The sequence below is a fragment of the Mercenaria mercenaria genome, chromosome 3 (assembly GCF_021730395.1).
Source record: "Mercenaria mercenaria strain notata chromosome 3, MADL_Memer_1, whole genome shotgun sequence".
Classification (NCBI taxonomy): domain Eukaryota; kingdom Metazoa; phylum Mollusca; class Bivalvia; order Venerida; family Veneridae; genus Mercenaria; species Mercenaria mercenaria.
Genome location: NC_069363.1, coordinates 23,586,463 through 23,607,830, shown reverse-complemented (window position 1 = coordinate 23,607,830; position 21,368 = coordinate 23,586,463). Strand labels below are relative to the sequence as shown.

General features: G+C 35.7%; 1 protein-coding gene across 1 annotated transcript; it reads left to right on the top strand.

Moving 5' to 3' along the window:
• Positions 1-307: 307 nt before the first annotated feature.
• LOC123525277 (ribonucleoside-diphosphate reductase small chain) lies at positions 308-11,849 on the top strand. Its single transcript, XM_053538001.1, has 8 exons — positions 308-505; positions 6,073-6,102; positions 6,276-6,317; positions 6,784-7,050; positions 7,980-8,113; positions 9,848-10,076; positions 10,426-10,644; positions 10,917-11,849. Exons 1-8 carry the CDS (start codon positions 425-427, stop codon positions 11,073-11,075), a joined length of 1,161 nt encoding a protein of 386 aa, XP_053393976.1. The 5' UTR covers positions 308-424; the 3' UTR covers positions 11,076-11,849.
• The last annotated feature ends 9,519 nt before the right edge of the window (positions 11,850-21,368 follow it).

The window sequence follows — 21,368 nt, the reverse complement described above, 5'->3', positions numbered from 1 at the left end:
CAGATCTCATTACGTATAGGTAGTCTGGCATTGGATCATTGACCCTAATAAGAATTTCATAGCCCTTATGGGGTATTCAGATGTTGTCTTTTCGAATTATACAGTGTGTTTGTATTATTTATGATAACTGAAGGATGCGTATGGCAATAAATGGAATATTATATCCTTTTTGGGCTTACATAAGTACACAAGATCCCTATCAATTCGTAATGGAATCGACCATAAATATAACCTTTTGGCCAATGAAAACATTGTATTGTAGCGTACTACATTTTCATTGGACAATTATCGAGCGCGCGCCATATACAAAGCACTACAACAACTTTCTGCAGTACAACTGGGCATTTCGAGCTGTCAGGACATAATTTTTTTTTTGGAAATCAAAATTCTGCAACACTGTTTCAGTAAACTTTTACAAAACAAAATGCTTTCTACAAATTCCGCAAGAAAAGAAAACGAGCTGTCATCAAACCTTGGCAAAATGAAGATAATTGACGAAAATCAGGTAGGTGAATTATTTTATGGCGGGAGTTTATTTTTCATTTATGTAACTAGTTAGTAGTAACTCGTTGTCAAGTATGATTTACTAAGATGTGCTTAACTGTGTAATATTAATAATAGTACAAATGCTTATAGCAATATCTAATTTTGTAATAGTATCTTATAATCTTTTACGGTCCTGGTTGATCATTATGGCGCCAAAAATCACAGACACTTGGCCAAAAGGTCTAAGAAAATCGTTGGATTAATTTGTTTTACTTACCGTTTGCAAAAATATTGGCAAGATTCAGTCATTTCTTCCGACATAATTTGACTTAATTTTACTAAAAAGGAAACAGAAACACAAAAATCAAAGACACAGATGACCAAGAATCAAGAATCCTTTTCATCCTTTGTGCTTACCTCTATCACTACAATGTAATATATGTCTTTCAATTAAATTTTTAGGTTTGATACTGTGGTTTTAATCTGAAGAACTTAATTTTAATATGTCTTAATGATGCTTTTATTCAGTTTGTTTGTTTGTTTGTATGTTATAGGATAATATGTTTATGTTGGATACAAGCTTCAAGCTTATGTTGTAACTTTTATATACATGGGTGAAAGTTTTCCGGAGTACTCCGGAAGTTCCGGATTTTCCATCTCGGCCGGGATCAATTTTCGAAATCGTCTAAATCCGGGTCGAAATTCGGGGGGGGGGGGGGGGGGTATGGTGTCATCAATCAACAAAGCTTGAAAAATCAGTCGATCGCCGACAAACACAGTCGACTCTGTTTATCACATTTGCCGTTTGCAGTGCATCTCGCATATCGTCAATATGTAACGACAATTTTGATTGGCCCACATAGGTGCTGTACTTCAATGAAAACAACTGTTACGTTTTTCATAAATTTTACATCATAACATGCGCCGAAAAGTTCCCGCGCGTCAGAATTTGCACGGACTTTTGTCTGCAGCATGCATTTCTCGATTTCTTGCATGCAATTTTATCTTCAAACACCACGAACATGTAGACGCCTCGTATATTGCGAGTTATGTCTTATACGAGTATTGGCGGTTTAAAGTCTGGATAGGGACGAGTGGACCTCTCTGTATGCTCATCCGATCGTACGAGTGGATTTTACCTCGTATCTTTATCAAATGCAGAAATTACATCCCTAAAAATAACCTGGATTGACTGGAATTTACCCGCGAATTGTAAAGATATCAAAACGTCATACCAGTAATTTTCCATTCCACGAACACGTGCGACCTATCGTAATAATAATGTCTAATTTAGGCTAGATCGCCGTTACTTTTGTTTATCGACACGTACACAAAAAACGCGCGTAGTGCATTCATTTTTTGATATAATCGCTTCAAATTTCCAACACCGCTTGAGAAGTAATACAGTTTGAATTCTATAACGATTTTAATAAGATATCGACAGAAATGTAGGCAAAATTCAATAAAAACGATCGAATTTTCATACATTTATTTGTAAAATTTCAAACAGCGCGATCTTAAATATTTATTTATTTCTGAAAGTAAGTAAATAATACATTCTATGGTCATAAAATTCAGACTTTTGACAAGAAAGTACAAAAAACAGAATTAAAAAATCTTAAATAATAAAAAAGCGACAGCTATTTCGATACATGAGTAAAACAATTTTTGGCAAACAGATTTCTGTGTAATGCGGCAGAATAGGTTACGTGACCTCGTGAACGTAAATAGAAATGTGGTTTTAAAATAAAGCAGTATGATGTCGCTGTGGTTTTAAATAAGTTTGATATGTAAGTGAATGTTTGTAGATGTATTTTTGACACGACACTATGTGAGATATTCTTCTCAAACAATAATGTAAATTTTTTGAGGGCAAATAGGTCACTTTTCGTTTGACACATTTACCTGTCAGTTTATACGGGATATTGCACATTCGCATTTAAAAAATTAAAGAAGATACTTTTTTACTGTTTTAAAGAACCGAGGCAGTACGATCAGACAATGATGTGTCACATGGCGCGAAAACATGACGTAATGCCATGACAATCTCGGGCAACTTTGATCTCCACTTCAGAATGATGCCATGATACCGACACACTTCTTTTAGCTCTTTAAGGGGTTTTAACTGATGACGAAAACAAGGCCAGTACTTATTTTATCAACAGAATATTTACCGATAATTGTTAATGTTTTTTTCCGCTTTGAGCATGGGTGGGTTGATGATAATTATTTTTCGGGATTTTCGAATCCAAAGCAATCTAGATCAGATAGGATACAAGAAAAATATATTAACAGCTGCATACTGATAAAAGGAAGCAAGATTCCTGTTGTTTCATATTTAATGTTCGTCCCGGCAGTGCAGGACCGAATGTCCGGATATTTTTGGCAATTTTCGTGATGTCTGGATTTTATTATACACACCTTGTAAAGAGTTCCAATTATAAAACAAGCGTCAACCACGGAAAAGTCACTTTTATAAAAAATATTGCAGTGATGATTACTCGATCCCGTTACGTACCGAAATTTACTTCAACTGTTTGTTTTAAAACATCATTTTAGACGACCGTTTATATAACTATTCAGTATTCACTCACGTTTTTCATGACTTTCACGTGCGCCTAAAAGTTGCCGCGTCAAAGTTTGCACGGACTTTCACACGCATGTCTTGATTTCTACGCTTTGCACGCTTTTTATCTCCAAAGTATCAATCTTTCCACGGGGAACAGGAGGATCAAGATTTCTTTTGGGGATTAACACGCCGTAATTAGGGCAGCACGGGATAGTGCGTGAAAAATAATGTTTTTACCGCCAGCGTACAATACTTAGGACTTAGAAAGCAAACATGGTAACAAATGGAGATGGGCTTGGCTATATGAATGTGACACTGATGGTGATCGATGGGGTCTTTGGCTACGAAAACCGGATATTGCAGGGTCTGCATTTTGTGAATGTTGTGCCAGAACATTAAAATATGGTGGCATGAAAAAACAAAAATGTTGCTAGAATTTTCAGGTTGTTTCAGTCTGAATCTTACAAAAATATGTTGAGGGTATATTGTTGAAACAAGTCCTTGACTTGGAAAAGTTACTGTTAACTGAAAATCATGCATTTTGTGCAATATAATAAGTAAATTTTTGGCACACATATAAGGGTAGAATAGGGCTGTTCTAAGCATTCAAAATCACTAATTCTCAGAAGCTTCCGGGGGGCTTTGCCCCCCTGGCCCCCCTACCAGGGCTTTGCCCTGGACCCACCGGGGGCCCTGGCGGCCCCCAAGCCCCCAGCAAATTTTTCAGGATTTTCAATATTCCATACTTTCACCCATGTATATATAACCAGCGTTAAATAAATATCTTATCTTATCCTTCGATTTCCAGTACATTAAAGTATGCTGCATGTACTGGATATAGTGCTCTAGGGTATAGCGGATAGCTAACTAATTTTTCTTGCATTCTTATTCAAAGAAATGTAGTAATAGTAAGTTTATAGGCCACTTCCAACAGCCTTGCTGTTGGGTTAACCCTTTAGCGACGTGGTTGAGTGTCCGCCTACAGATGTCGAGGTCCGGTGTTCGAGCCCCAGTAGGGACCTTGGTATTTTCTCTCCCAAGATTTACTTTAGAAACAAAATTGAGTAGGTTTTTTTTTTCTGTATATCGGACAGAAAACAGCTATTCTTTGCAAAACCTTCAGCATTTAATAGAAATTCATGTGATTTTTTTCTCTTCATGCTATTGTTTACGTACGTGCTGTACAGGATAGCAGTGGTCATTTTTTTCATTATTAGTTTAAAATCCACGTCTAAACAAACTTCCCAGTATTTTTTTACTATAAATCTCTTTTCAAAAACATTCAGCTTTTTAAATTTCTGTCAAACACTTTTCCCTCATTGATGTTTTTTACATACACACTCATTTAGTCAGTAAAGGATAGCCTCGATTTTAATTTGATAACATGAAAAATAACACAACAAGCAATCATTTAAAATGTATGTCTGTCTGCATGTCAGTAAAAGAATGATATTAAAAATTTATACAATAATTCAAGTCTAAATGCAAAATTTATCAACCTATCCCCTATACCCTAAAATCCGCTACTATTGCCAGCCTTTTTATGCCCCCGAAGGGAGGCATATTAGTTTTCAACTGTATGCCGTTAGTTCATTTGTCACAACGTTAACTTTTTGCAAGAAGGCACTTTACTCGTGAACCACTGCACCCAGGACCTTTAAACTTGCTGATAGTACTTATTGAGTACACAACCCCTACGGACTGGGGTCACCAGGTCAAAGGTCAAGGTGCTGCGGGGTGCATTTGTCACCATTAGTGACAGCTCTTGTTTTATTTTCGTTGGCTCTAGTCATAACAAAGTTTTGTATGGAAAGTAGATCAAAATTTCTTTTAATTTAAAACAATTCAGCAAATCAGCTTCAGAGTTGTTATATGCTGTTTTTGATCTCTGTCTTAGTGGACCATCAAAATATAAGAATAGCGTCACTTAAGTTATGGTAGCCAGAACTAGCCTTAGATTTGATGAACATGGTAAAAGTTACACATTTGCCCTTCAGAGACTGGCCATGGTGAATTTTAGCATTTTCTGGTATTTATTTAGGCAGTGGCTAGGTAGCCGGCTCTGAATATACATATCATATTTGAACGTGTAAGTCAAGGTAGCCAGCTCTTTATTAAACTGTTTTAAACTCTTGTGATTACTATTTGTGATTTACCAGTTTATTTCGCCATATTTACGCACTCCTATCATATCGGCCGCCACTTGGTTATGTTATCAACGAATGATCAGTGTCGTTATCATCATCGGCATGTTTAAATGGTACAAGACTTTCTATCAATAAAATAAATGCATGCGTTATAAAACAATTTTAACATATTTCTGTATTTTAATTTAGTATCATCTAGTTATCTAGTGCTTATACCAGTAGGCCAATCTTGACTTGCATGTTAATGATACGAGATGTATATATACAGCCCAAACTATTATGCACCTGTATATATTTTTATCATCATCATTATATATCCAGGCACAGACTTTAATCACACAAGTAATGTTAAACTTATTTGAACTGATTTGAAAATATATATACTAGTAATCTCCCACTAGCTTAAAAATACTTGAAGATAGTGGGAGATTATATATATTTTCAAATTAGCTCAAATAAGTTTTTACATTGCTTGTGTGATTATAATCTGTGTCTCGATATACAATGATGATGATAAAAATATATACAGGTGCGTAGTGGTTTGGGCTGGAGGGGTTGGGGGTTCCAGACACCACGTGTCTGTGTATACAGCCGGCTACCTAGCCACTGCCATTTTCTTACTAGTAGTATTACTGTGGACTCCACAACATGGTGACCTACTTTTGAATACCACATAAATTTCATGATTTCAGATTTTTCCCAGTAAGTACTAAGTAGTAGTCGAAGAAAATGAAACCAAAGAGGTCTGAAGATTTACTTTGATAGAAAAAACCCAGTTGAAAGCAATGTTAGTTAGATACTTTACATTTCTGTAAAAAGGGTGGATTGTTTCATATATGCATATTAATTGTAATTTGTTTTTGTTTTCAGCCAAAGAAAAAAATTCTTGGAGAAATTACGGTAAGCAGCTTAATTTTTATAGATTTACATAATTTCAATTTAGCTAAAAACTAGAAACAACTGTGGTCATAAAATTTTGTACAAAAAATATCTTTAGCATATTGTGTAAGGGCACCAGAAATTAAAACTTGAACATGGGATCAGAATGTAAATGTTTCTTTTTGTATTTGTAGAACTTGCAAAGAAATACAAACAGTGGAACGAAAAAAATAGAGGTAAGATCTTTATTGTATTCAAAGTGGTTTTTTTTTTTTTTTTTAAGAAATTCTGTGTAATTCATAGACTAATGATTATTTTCACACAAAAGCATAATCTGATAAATAAATTGCATTTTTAGCTCGACTTTTCGAAGAAAGGGTAGAGCTGTTGGTTATAAAGTTTTTGATAAAGTCGAACATCTGTTTACTATCAAAGCTTTTTACTTGAAACTTTAAATAGTTATTTACTATCAAAGTCTACACCAGGAGAAACAATCCCCATAACTCTGATTGAATTTTGAGAGTTGTGCCTCTTTTTAACTTAGACTTTTTGGTTAAAGTTTTATAAAGTTTTTACTGGCAAAGCTCTAATTCAGAGTTGAGCCTGCTATTTTACGGACATGTTTTTTCAGACAATTTGCCTGTTACTGTAACCTAGCTTCAAGTAAATTTACATATATAACTCATGTTTTGCAATTTACAGTTGCCTAAACCTGAGAAGAAAAAGTCTGAGAAGGAAATCGAACCACTGTTGAGAGACAATCCCCAACGATTTGTCGTTTTACCCATTCAGTATCATGACATCTGGAAGATGTACAAGAAAGCAGAGGCATCATTCTGGACTGCTGAGGAGGTAGATCTTTCCAAGGATTTGACTCATTGGGAGGCACTGAAGCCCGAGGAAAGACACTTCATCTCGCATGTGCTTGCCTTTTTTGCTGCTAGTGATGGGATTGTAAATGAAAATTTGGTAAGTAATGAAAATTTATATTAATCATTTAACATTTAAGGTAGCATAAACCTGATAAAACGCTATTTAACTTCATTTGATAAAATTTAAACCGGTTTGTCCATTTGTTCTTCTTTTAAGTGTTTAAGCATATTGTTTTTGAATCTCTTAAAGGCGTATGCTAGAATTCCCTGTATATGAGATGGGCGAAATTTTTCCCAATAACAGAATTTCTTTAAACTTTGGATATTGAAGGACAGTCATCTAAAAAACAAAAATATGCAATAAAAATCATAGGTCACCGGTATCGAAAAAGAGTTATCTGCCCTTGAAAACATCATTTTTGGGGGAAATGCCGTTTTCAAGGGCAGATAACTCTTTTTCGATACCGGTGACCTATGATTTTTATTGCATATTTTTGTTTCTTAGATGATTGTCCTTCAATATCCAAAGTTTGAAGAAATTCTGTTATTGGGAAAATTTTCGCACCAAATTCTAGCATACGTCCTTAACAGAACTTGATATCCATGTCACTTACAGTGCTGAAAGATACAGGTAGTCTTAGGTAATAAAATATTTCACTTTGTGCAAGGATTAGGGGGCATCTGTGGCTGAGCGGTTAAGGTTGCTGACTTCAAATCACTTGCCCCTCACGAATGTGGGTTTAAGCCTCACTCGGAGCTTTGAATTCTTCATGTGGGGAAGCCATCTAGCTGGCTTACAGGTCGCAGGTTCTACCCACATACCTGCCCGTGATGATATAATGCACATAGGGGCACCTGGGGTCTTCCTCCACCAGCAAAGCTGGAATGTCGACATATGACCTGAACTGTTTGGGTGCTATGTTAAACCCAACAGAACAATTGTGCAAGGATTAGACTAAGTGGCCCTAGCTATGAGTCTTTAAATAAAATATCACCTGTTTCTTTCATGTTTTCAATGCTGTTTAGGTTGAGCGATTCAGTAAAGAAGTTCAGGTAACAGAGGCCAGATGTTTTTATGGATTTCAAATAGCTATGGAGAACATTCACTCAGAAATGTACAGTTTACTCATTGACACATACATCAAAGATCCTAAAGAAAGGTCAGTTATGTTCTGCATAGTGATTTAATAGTAAACAAGATGCGCAATTGCTGCATGCATAATTAGCTCACCTGAGCACAAAGTGCTCAGGGTGAGGTATTGTGATCACTCACCGTCCGGCGTCCGTCCGTCCGTCCGTCCGTCGTCCGTCCGTCCGTCCGTCCGTCGTCCGTCCGTCCGTCCACACTTTCCTTTAAACAACATCTCCTCCTAAACCAACAGGCCAATTTTGATGAAACTTCACAGGGTTGTTCCTTGGATGGTCTTCTTTAAAAATTGTTCAAAGAATTGAATTCCATACAGAATTCTGGTTGCCATGGCAACCAAAAGTAAAAACTTTAAAAATCTTCTTCTCAAAAACCAGAAGCCCTAGAGCTTAGATATTTGGTGTGAAGCATTGCCTAGTGGACCTCTACCAAGTTTGTTCAAATCATGACCCCAGGGTCAAAATTGACCCCGCCCCGGGGGTCACTTGATTTTACATAGGAAAATCTTAAAAAATCTTCTTCTCAAAAACCAGAAGCCCTAGAGCTTAGATATTTGACTTGTAGCATTGCCTAGTGGACCTCTACTAAAATTGTTCAAATCATGACCCCGGGGTCAAAATTGACCTCGCCCCAGGGGTCACTTGATTTTACATAGGAAAATCTTCAAAAAATTTCTAAAAATAAACCAGAAGGCTTAGAGCTTAGATATTTGACATGTAGCATTGCCTAGTGGACCTCTACAAAATTTGTTCAAATCATTACCCCCGGGTCAAAATTGACCCCACCCCAGGGGTCACTTGATTTTACATAGGAAAATCTTCAAAAATTTTCTAAAAATAAACCAGAAGGCCTAGATCTTAGATATTTGACATGTAGCATTGCCTAGTAGACTTCTACAAAATTTATTCAAATCATGACCCCGGGGTCAAATTGACCCCGCCCCATGGGATAACTTGATTGTACATAGAAAAATCTTCAAAATAAACCAGAAGGCCTAGAGCTTAGATATTTCATATGTAGCATTGCCTAGTGGACCTCTACAAAATTTGTTCAAATCATGACCCCCGGGGTTAAAATTGACCCCACCCCAGGGGTCACTTGATTTTACATAGGAAAATCTTCAAAAAATTTCTAAAAATAAACCAAAAGGCTTAGATCTTAGATATTTGACATGTAGCATTGCCTAGTAGACTTCTACAAAATTTGTTCAAATCATTACCTCCGGGGTCAAATTGACCCCACCCCATGGGGTTATTTGTTTAGCTTTAGCAAAGAATTTTTTTCAAGAAAGCAATTAAACTCAGGTGAGCAATATAGGGCCATCATGGCCCTCTTGTTTTTTTTTTATTTTGTACAATTTAGCGTTGAAAGTAATACATATTGTTAATCAATGGCTTGGCATTTGAGGTACTGCTTCCATTAGAAATACTAGATAGATGTACGTGGAAAAGAGTTGCATTTTTAAAGTCTTTATAATATTAATGTTGAAGCTTCGGTCCAAACAAAAACTGAGAAGAGATTATTAACTAAAGCTTTATGAAGTACTGGCAGCTGTGCCAAATTTTTAATACTTGATATTTCAGTACAAACAGAAAACTCGTGTCCAGAATTTGGGTCTACTGTTTGCTCAGCATATGGATTGAGGTTATTTTAAAATACCTCGTGTGGATTTGACATAAATAGCAGCATGAGAAGTGAAAGCTATGATATTTAACTTATGTTTAAATTGTGTTTATATAATTTTCAGAGACCATCTGTTCAATGCAATAGAGACAATGCCATGTGTGAAGGAGAAGGCTGACTGGGCATTGCGCTGGATCAATGATGGACAATCTCCATATGGAGAAAGAGTTGTGGCCTTTGCAGCAGTAGAGGGCATATTTTTTTCAGGGTCGTTTGCTTCTATATTTTGGTTGAAGAAGCGTGGAATCATGCCTGGTCTTACATTCAGTAATGAACTGATCAGTCGAGATGAGGTAAGTAAATTCAGTAAATTGGGTTTTATTCTTCAACATTTATTTCAGAAGGTATTTTCTACAAGTATATTATATACAGTATACAAGCCGAATATTAAGATACTGAACTTTTGTAGACATCTAGATTTGGAAACAGTTAAAGTAGAACAAGATTTGTTTGTTTGAGTAAGATATAACTGCATTTCAAATAGGTGCTGTAAAGATCCGAACCTTCTGTGACTATTTGTGTACAAATCTTGCTGTTGAAATGTAAGGCAATGGTTGAAAGCTTTAAATTTTATTTTAGGTCATGTAGATAGACAGGAGCTTTTTCTAAATACCAGTGTTATGTGAAACATTTACTTTTCAGGGTCTTCACTGTGACTTTGCTTGTCTGATGTTCAGCCACTTAGTAAATAAACCTTCACAGGAAAGAGTCTACCAGATTATTGATGAGGCAGTGAAAATTGAGCAGCAATTCCTCACTGAAGCTCTTCCCTGCAGATTGATAGGAATGAATGGGGATCTCATGAAACAGTATATAGAGTTTGTTGCTGACAGGCTTCTTCTGGAACTCAAATGTGAAAAGGTACATAATGTTGTCTTGAAGATCATTTAATAGTATGAAATACAAATGCAAAATTTTATATGTAAACTTGCAGGACTTGGGCCAGTAAAAAATTCCATCTCCAGCCAAGACTTGGCAAGTAGGTTTAAGGTGCTAATGACCAAACACAAATTTTGGATAAGCTGATTTGCTGAATTTTTAAATGAATCCTGCAGAGCAATTCTACCAGACAAAATTCGTGTAAACTCTCCTCGAAGTACTCTGGTTTTGATGATTTATTTCTTTTTCTTCAGCTTTACAACAAGGAAAACCCCTTTGACTTCATGGAACATATATCACTGGAAGGCAAGACAAACTTTTTTGAAAAGCGAGTAGGGGAATACCAGAAAATGGGTGTTATGGGCGGTGGAAGTTCTGAAAGTCATGCATTCACTTTAGATGCCGATTTCTAATGAAGTGACCAAATAGATGCATCATTAGTGCCAACAAACATTAGAAACCAAGTGTGTTCATTTCTGAAAAGACATGATCTCAGATACTGTTACAAATTGATTCTCGTTTTCTGGCGGAAGATGTTCAGTGATTGCCAAAGTTTTTTACTAGGGAGTGTCCTAACAAAAGTTAATGTGGCATTACATACGGATGTCAGAAATAGTGCCTATGTCTACTTTGATTTTAATTGTGCAATTTAAATGATCTTAATTCATGTTTTACACTATTTATTTTTGTAAATATTTGCCGTGCCATGAGAAAATCAACATAGTGGGTTTGCGACCAGCATGGATCCAGACCAGCCTGCGCATCCGCGCAGTCTGGTCAGGATCCATGCTGTTCGCTAATGATTTCTCTAATTGTAGTAGGCTTTAAAAGCGAACAGCATGGATCCTGACCAGACTGCGCAGATGCGCAGGCTGGTCTGGATCCATGCTGGTCGCAAACACACTGTTGGTTTTCTCATGGCACGGCTCATTTGGTTTGCCATTTTTTAAATCTGAGTAAGTTCCAGATAAATTTTATATTCAAAAGCATAATTTAAAACTTGGGAAAATTTTATATCTTAAAATTACACACAAGATTGAGAGGAGTCAATCTTTTAAATGCGGGTACATGTGTTTTATGTTTATTTATTGTAGTTGTAAGTGAACTGGCATGTTTTATGAATGAGTGTTTACTGAACAATATCCATGTGTTTTAATTGTCTTTTATATAAATAAGTGTTATATTAATTTGTATTTTCTTTTTTAAATGCTCCAGTGATAACATTAATTCCTCGGCTACAGCATTTTTCTAACTCCCTTAGAAAAAGGCGAATGGGATTCAAGTGCTCACGATTGAGCTATTGTGGTCATTCTTTGTCTGCCACCAAATTCAATATTATCACATTGGATTTTCCCTTAAACCCCAGGGCTCAGTATATAGTATAAAAGGAAAGGCTCCACCCACAAGATGTCAGTCGTTGCATATTCAAAAACCATTCGGACATCCTTCAGACAATTTTATCCAAATAACTCTGATAATAATGAAAATTATTAAATATAGTTTGCCTCATAAATTCTCTTTAAGTTCAAATCTAAAAATATTTAAGGTATACAAAAATATCTAATAGGAGTTATTTTGATAGCAAAATAAGAATTTTGACATTTGAAATCTGAACTCTGACATTGGTCATGTGATAAAGCAAAGCAGTAAGCAGGAAAATGTAAACACACAGGTCATGTCAGGTAGCAAGGCACTAGTTCACAATATTGATTTATCACACTGGCTACTTTACTGATAATCTTGCAGTTCCAGTGATATTCTAGAAAGTCCATAGTAATTATAAATTATGTAAAAAAGGGATGAATGGCACTAGTCTATTATTCTCTCATAAAACAAATTCATACAAATGTGTATCCTGCTACTATAGTTTTTTCTTTTGTTACATTAGTTCAAATTTGTTACTGTAATTCCTACTAATGTTTAACAGTGAGTGAATGTGTTGTATTTTTAACATTTCACAAGTCTATATCAAAGACTATTCACACTTCTAATCACAAAATGTGATAAAGCTAAGTAATATACATGTACCAATTAAATCCAGAAGATATCTCATAAAGTCCTGAAAGTAATTCTTTGTACATTTCAACTAAAAATCCTTCAATGTTTAGAATTCAACTGTTATTCAATGAGTTTTAGAGTAACACAATTCACTTATGTATCTTCCATTTTTCTTCAATCAACTAAATTCCAGCAGTAAATTATAAATACTTCCTCTGACCTTAGGTACATGTGTAGCTGACCAACAGGGATCAAATACTCTACTAATCTTTTATCGGGGTCAGTCATCTGATTCACCTGGAAGGAGCGAACTGGCCGTTTCTTGACCTCACTCACATTATTTCAGTAAGCTCCTCCTACAATTTTGGTGTAGGGCCTACACCAGACTGGCCTTTAAAGAATTTTCATGAAACAACAGAATTTATTCATCTAGAAGTAATGCAGAAACCAAATGGCGATGTTGTAGCTTTAATAAATTCTAGGTCAGACAACGGTTTTAGTAGTCGAGAGATATGGAACCTAAAGTTTAGGAGTATATCATCAAAACACTGAAATATCTGGAAAACATCTTTACCAACAATCTACCTGTCCATTACATGTTCTTCTGTAGTGTTATTTCTAGAGCTCAAAAAGGACAGGGTGCTGCCTAAAAGGGGCAGGGTGCTCTTTTAGACGTGAAAGTTGACGTGACTTAGATGTGAAAGCAGTAGTTGCATTTCTAGATGTCTATAGTTAATATGTATTCCATATATCTTTATTGCACACTTAAAAGAAATGTCACAGAATCAAATGGTAAATCTTCCCAAAACCAGTAACATAGTTTACAAAGGCTTTTTACTTACTTTTATAAGTTAGGTTAAACCATTCAAGCCTTTCTCTTAAAGAATGTCAACTTATTCATATGAATATGAAATAGTGGAGGGCCTTAATATAAGCTTAATCTTGAAACCAAGATCATGTTGTAAACAACATAGTAAAAGGCCCATTTTAGGTCACATTGTAAACTAATAATTATCAAGTCATGTTGTATTGATCAGGTATTTCATCAATATTTTATTAATAGGAAAGTGCTAGAACAGTCAGGTTAAAGTTTACTCATATCCAAAATATACTATCCGGATACTGGTACACTTCCGGAATGTTGTCTGAAAGTAGTTTTTACTCGGTTTACATGACCCACTAGGGTAAACAAGAGATAGTTCCTCAAATTTTGATGTTTCTCATCATAAAAAAATACACCGACAATCGGCTTTTTTGAAGGAAATATGGAAAATTTGCATACGACATCGGGAGTAATAAGACTCGTGAATGAACATTCTAAACTTTTACTTTCGATACTCATTAAAATTTGTGCATTTTCTAATTGAAATTACAGTAGAATCAAACTGCATTGATATATACTTTTAAATTTTGCACAAAGAAATCTAGGGCACTTTTCACGTGCTCTGTAGTCAGCTGGCCGCTTTCGAACGCCTTTTTGACATTATACAGGATCCATACTCTATCAATTCGTTTTAACACTTCATTGATTCTCATTACCTGTGTGCACTCGCCGTGACGTAACTTGCTGATAAAAAAATCGCCAAGGCATGTCAACGGAAATTGGCGGGATTAAGCAGAAGATCAAAGGCAAGAGGGCACATTTTAAGGGCAGCATGGCGGCAGTATAAAAGGGCAGGGCGGGGTGCCCCGCTGCGTCGCTCTAGAAATAACACTACTGTCCTGTAGGACTGGATACTTAACTTTCTCAATGGCCCCCTTTAAAAGTGAATGTCATTTGTGCAGAAAAACAATTGCTGAAAGCTGTTCCACCTAGTTTTGGCAGTGCTTGTTGAGTCTTGTGACAAGGTTTGGCAGTGCTTGTTGATTCTTGTGACAAGGTTTGGCAGTGCTTGTTGATTCTTGTGACAAGGTTTTTTATTTTTTTCTTCAAATAGCTCTATTTTTATTTCACCTGCTTGCTCCAAAATTTTTTGAAACAAGAGGACCATGATGGCCCTGAATCGCTCACCTCTTCCCACATGACCCAGTTTTGAGTATGACATCGTTTTTTCTATTATTTGACATAGTGACCTAGTTTTTGAGCTCATGTGACCCAGTTTTGAGTTTGACCTAGATATTATCAAGATAAAAATTCTGACCAATTTTCATGAAGATCCATTGAAAAATATGGTCTCTAGAGAGGTCACAAGGTTTTTCTGATTATTTGACCTATTGACCTAGTTTTCGAAGGTACGTGACCCTGTTTTGAACTTTATCTAGATATCATCAAGGTGAACATTCTCACTAATTTTCATGAAGATCTCTTGAAAAATATGGCCTCTAGAGAGGTCACAAGGTTTTTCTATTTTTATACCTACTGGCCTAGTTTTTGACCGCACATGACCTAGTTTCGAAACTGACCAAGATATCATCAAGGTGAACATTCAGATGAATTTTCATGAAGATCCATTGAAAAATATGGCCTCTAGAGAGGTCAAAAGATTTTAATTATTTTAGACCTACTGACCTAGTTCTTGACCGCAGTTGACCCAGTTTCAAACTTGACCTAGATATCATCAAGATGATTATTCAGACCAACTTTCATACAGATCCCATGAAAAGTATGCCCTCTAGAGAGGTCACAAGGTTTTTTTTTTTATTTGACCTACTGACCTAGTTTTTTAGGGCACATGACCCAGTTTCAAACTTGAGCTAGATATCATCAAGGTGAACATTCTGACCAATTTTTATGGAGATCCATTCATAAGTATGGCCTCTAGAGAGGTCACAAGGTTTTTCTATTTTTAGACCTACTGGCCTAGTTTTTGACCGCACATGACCCTGTTTCGAACTTGACCTAGATATCATCAAGATGAACATTCAGACCAATTTTCATACAGATCCCATGAAATATATGGCCTTTAGAGAGGTCACAAGGTTTTTCTATTATTTGACCTACTGACCTAGTTTTTGATGGCACGTGACCCACTTTCGAACTTGATCTAGATATCATCAAGATGAACATTCAGACCATTATCATACAGATCCCATGAAAAATATGGCCTTTAGAGAGGTCACAAGGTTTTTCTATTATTTGACCTACTGACCTAGTTTTTGATGGCACGTGACCCACTTTCGAACTTGACCTAGATATCATCAAGATGAACATTCAGACCAACTTTCATACAGATCCCATGAAAAATATGGCCTCTAGAGAGGTCACAAGGTTTTTCTATTATTTGACCTACTGACCAAGTTTTTGATGGCACGTGACCCAGTTTCAAACTTGACCTAGATATCATCAAGGTGAACATTCTGACCAATTTTGATGAAGATCTCATGAAATATATGGCTTCTAGAGAGGTCACAAGGTTTTTCTATTTTTAGACCTACTGACCTAGTTCTTGACCGCACGTGATCCAGTTTCGAACTTGACCTAGATACCAAGATGAACATTCTGACCAACTTTCATACAGATCCTATGAAAAATATGGCCTTTAGAGAGGTCACAAGGTTTTTCTATTATTTGACCTACTGACCTAGTTTTTGAAGGCACGTGACCAAGTTTCAAATTTGACCTAGAAATCATCAAGGTGAACGTTCTGACTAATTTTCATGAATTCTTGTGAAATATATGGCCTCTAGAAAGGTCACAAGGTTTTTCTATTTTTAGACCTACTGACCTAGTTTTTGATGGCACATGACCCAGTTTCAAACTTGACCTAGATATCATCAAGGTGAACATTCTGACCAATTTTCATGAAGATCTTTTGAAATATATGACCCCTAGAGAGGTCACAAGGTTTTTCTATTTTTATACCTACTGACCTAGTATTTGATGGCACGTGACCCAGTTTCGAACTTTACCTAGATATCATCAAGATGAACATTCTGACCAACTTTCATAAAGATCCCACGAAAAAGGTGACCTCTAGAGTGGTCACAAGCAGAAGTTTACGGACGCACGGACGATGGACGCTGCGTGATCACAAAAGCTCACCTTGTCACTATGTGACAGGTGAGCTAAAAAAATCCAATGACCAAGAAATTTGGTGTGGTCTGTGAAGTGGAGTTCATTTAAAATCAAAATGATGAAGCAATACATAAATGGAGATTCTGGCTAGTCATACAGAAATGACGGCAAAAATAAGTCCAGTTGGTACCAGACTACAAATCTTACACTCTAAGGTAACCAATAACGACAAGTTGTTATAATTTTAGCATTTATTTTTTCATTGTGTTGTATCAGATAAACAATGATCAAAACATCACAATAATAAACGAGTGAAGTAAGTATTGTCAAGCAATACAAAGTCCCCTACTGGTTCAGGGGATATAGTGTAACCTCCATTAACTAGAACAACAAAGAACAAATATCTCTGCAAAGGTTGAAAATGTTTTCTCATTAGATAAATAAGTTACAATCTCTATAACTTAAAGGTGGTCAATCACATATCATCAACATTTCAGTTTTTATATATTCTGTTATGAGATTTAAGGACAAAAGAAGACCCATTACAGATCCCTATTGAAAATACATATTTTAATACTTTTTATGAAATTCCTTTGATACGAGTATTCAAAAATTGGACTACCTTTGATTTCAATATAATTTCTAGTTTTACATTTGCACTGGAGAAATTTTTGGTTATTTCAACTATCTGAAACAAAAAGCCAGTTCTAATTTCAAACCATCTTGGTTGCGCAACCGAAATAGACAAAGGGAGGTAATAATAATTTTATAAACTTGTATTTCTAATGCATTTTGGCAAAATATGTATTTATCAATGCAAATTTTTGACAACCTTAGTTCAACAGTGCTTAAATCCATATTATTAATTAGGCAAAATGTGTTTGTTAAATTTATATGTATGCTAAAATAACACTTTCTTGGTTGAGCAACCGGGATAGGAAAATAAAATTCAATAAAATCAATACTTCCATTGAAAATCTGACGTGTATTAAGAACTTAGTGAACACAAATAAGTGTAAATGATCAGTAAGTTGTTTCGAACAAATCCATTAAATGACCAAAATCTAATTAACCACCTTTAAAGATATTTTTTACTTCTCAGAAGTGTTTTCTCTGCAACATTGTCTTGCCATGGTGAATGTTGAGATATTTTAAAATCCAACTGTACATTGCAAATAACATTCTATTATAACTTTGAACAGACAAAAATGGGACAAACTGACACAAAAGCGCAAAACTTAGTGGCCATAAAAACTGGTTTTTAACCAGTAGGGGAGATATAAACATTGTACAAGAGGGTCATGATGACCCAGGATCACTCACCTGAGTAATATGAGCTAAATGTTTTTAAATGGCTGATGCTAAAATATTTAGAAAGTAGGTCACATTCATGGTCACTGAAAGTCAGTGTTAAGATCGGTGTGCAAAACTATATGTCATCCAAATTTCAAGGCTGTATCTTCAAAAGCAAGAAAGTAGGTAAGTAGGTCAAGGTCACAGTCAAGTGACCCCTAATTACTTGGGGTCATTAGGTAATTACAGTCTAGGAAATATGATCAGATATTTTTTTTAAGTATTTTTTCCTATATAACTCCTATACAAGTGTCCCCCGGGGCAGGGGCTTAATTTTAACAATCTTGCTAGAGAACCACTACGCAATGCTACATACCAAATATCAAAGGCCTAGGCCTTGAACTTTCAGACAAGGTTTTTAAAGTTATTTCCTATATAAGTCTATGTAAAACTTGGGACCCCCAGAGGAGGGCCTCTTTTCACCCTTGGGATATAATTTGAACAATTTTGGTAGAGAACCTCTAGGCAATGCAACATACCAAATATCAAAAGCCTAGGCCTTGCAGTTTCAGGCAAGAAGATTTTTAAAGTTTTTTTTTCCTATATAAGTCTATGTAAAACTTGGGACCCCTGGGTGGGGCCTCTTTTCACCTCTGGGACATAATTTGAATAATCTTTGTAGACCACTAGGCAATGCAACATACCAAATATCAAAAGCCTAGGTCTTGTGGTTTCAGACAAGAAGATTTTCAAAGTTTTTTCCTATATAAGTCTATGTAAAACTTGGGAACCCCTGGGTGGGGCCTTTTTCACCTCTTGGACATAATTTGAATAATCTTTGTAGACCACTAGGCAATGCAACATACCAAATATCAAAAGCCTAGGTCTTGTGGTTTCAGACAGGAAGATTTTCAAAGTTTTTTCCTATATAAGTCTATGTAAAACTTGGGACCCCCGGGGCGGCGCCTCTTTTCACCCTAGGGTAATAATTTGAACAATCTTGGTAGAGGACCACAAGGCAATGATACATACCAACCATCAAAGGCCTAGGTCTTGTGGTTTCAGTCAAGAAGATTTTTAAAGTTTTTTCCTATGTAAGTCTATGTAAAACTCAGGACCCCCGGGGCGGGGCCTCTTTTCACCTTAGGGGCATAATTTGAACAATCTTCATAGAGGACCATTAGATGATGTCACATGCCAAATATCAAGGCTCTATGCCTTGCGGTTTTGGACAAGAAGATTTTTTTAAGTTTTTCCTTTTGGTTGCCATGGCAACCAGAGTTCTGTGTGGAATTCAATTCTTTGAACAACCTTTGAAGGAGACCATCCAAGGAACATCCAGGCCAAGTTTCGTCAATTTCCACCAAATGGTTTCAGAGGAGATGTTGTTTAAAGGGAAGTGTGGACGGCCGGACTGTGAGCGATCACAATAGCTCACACCGAGCACTTTGTGTTCAGGTGAGCTAAAAAGTATCACAAACATATATCTGTCCAAACACTGGCACTGACAACAATAAATAAAGGTTCTTGTTTGACAACTGTAAACTTCGTACTTGTAGGAAAAGTACACCCAAAGTACACCCACATAACTGCATGTACTATTTTAGGCCAGCAGGGTTTTTAGTGGTTCCTAAGATTTAACAATTATTCAACAAAAATGCTCCTTCAACCATCAAGTGGGGAAATAACTGAAACAGATAAATGCAACCCTGACAAGCAAAATAAACTGGTATTTACGTATAAAATATGGACATCTTTCATTTTCAGGATGTATGTATCTGAAGAATATTCCGATATTCTTACTTGTGTTATGTTTCAAACACACCTGTTCTTTCTAAGTAACTTTAGATACTATATTTGATCTTTGCACATGTTGACTGTCGTATAAATCAGAAAGTATCGTTTTCACTGCAAACAACATAATTCGTACTAAACATGATTAAAATAAAATACTGTTTTCAGGTGTAAGGTTTGCGTCGTAATAAATATTAACAAAAGACAACATATCTGAATAAAATCATATGTTCTCTGAACATATAAATTGTTAATAGTCTTACATGACTGTAACACAATGGTTGTTGTGTTCCTATCACAGGGCTCCATTTGAGAAAGAGGCATTTAGGGAACACTATTTTACTGTTTATAAGCAGACTGTTCAAATATTACCAAATACATTCTTGCCTGAATCTGACAGTGGGTACAAAATGTTGGTGAAAATCAGGTTTGAAAGATCACAGATATATATATATATATATATATGCACATCAATAATGTGGTCCAAGAAAAGAACACCTACAATATGATACAAAACATGTATATCAATTTTTACAACCAAGATATTTACTTATATAATGAATCAGCATGAAAGCCAAGAGATCATGTAGAATGAAATATGGACTGTAAGGTATAATGAAACAAAGCAAGTTTTCCCCTTTTTCCACATAGGAACAGATGTTATGTAAAGGGTGTGTGAACTGTTTATTCCTGTTTTGAAAGTCTGTAAGTGTGGCAAAATCATGTAAAATGATGACCTGTTGACATATTACTGACAATGATTTTTGAAATTAATGAAATATTACTTCATTACTGATCGTAACATTAACGTTTTATGTTATAACAATTTAATAAGTGTGTGAGCGATAAAAACCAAACAATCCTGTGAAACAAAACAGCTAATCTCTAAATATATTGAATACAATCATTTTAACAAGAGCTGTTTGTAAAAGATAAATGGTTCCCCACAATGGTCTGTTGGAGTCAACAATGCATGTAATTTCATATGTTGCGACTTTTAAATAAATCTCCAAACAAACAGGGGTCATCCTATGAAGTTCGAAGGCCATAGGCTCAAGTGTTCTCAAGTTATATCAGAAACTGTTTTTCAACCTCAATGTCATTGTGACCTTGCAAAACCACGAAATTCCATGCCCACGAAATTAAATGATTTTACAGTACAGGCAATCATTTGATGACCGTAAACCCAGAAGTGCTCCAGGTAATGATCAGGAACCATTTTCAAGTTAAGGTCACTTTGACTTATTGATCACGAAATCATTAAATCACCTGTTGACAACAGGAAAAAAATTATGTAAGATTAAAATGCAGAAGGAATAGGCAAATTTGCAGTTTTAAGGTCAATGTGATCTTTGACCTACTGACCCATAAAATACTAGAGGCTGTCTACTGATCACAGGTAATCATCCTATGAAGTTTGAAGACAGCAGACCAAAGGGTTCATTTTCAGTCTTGAGGTCACTGTGACTTTGACCTAGTGACCCTCAAAGTGATAGGGGTCAAGGACCTAAACAATATTCCCATCTTCTTTGAACGCTGTCATAATACAGGGAGTCCCAATAATTTTGTTACCATTTTAAACAGACGTCATTTTATCATTTGTTGGTAAATTTATATTATTTATGTACCAAAATAAGAGGGATAGAATAAAGTTTTAATGGCTAAA

Excerpts from the sequence above, each read along its gene's own strand:
- LOC123525277 (XM_053538001.1), top strand. The coding sequence starts at position 425 with ATGCTTTCTACAAATTCCGCAAGAAAAGAAAACGAGCTGTCATCAAAC. Across the intron at positions 7,051-7,979 it reads GGATTGTAAATGAAAATTTG|GTTGAGCGATTCAGTAAAGA; the intron begins GTAAGTAATGAA and ends AATGCTGTTTAG. Across the intron at positions 8,114-9,847 it reads ATCAAAGATCCTAAAGAAAG|AGACCATCTGTTCAATGCAA; the intron begins GTCAGTTATGTT and ends TATAATTTTCAG.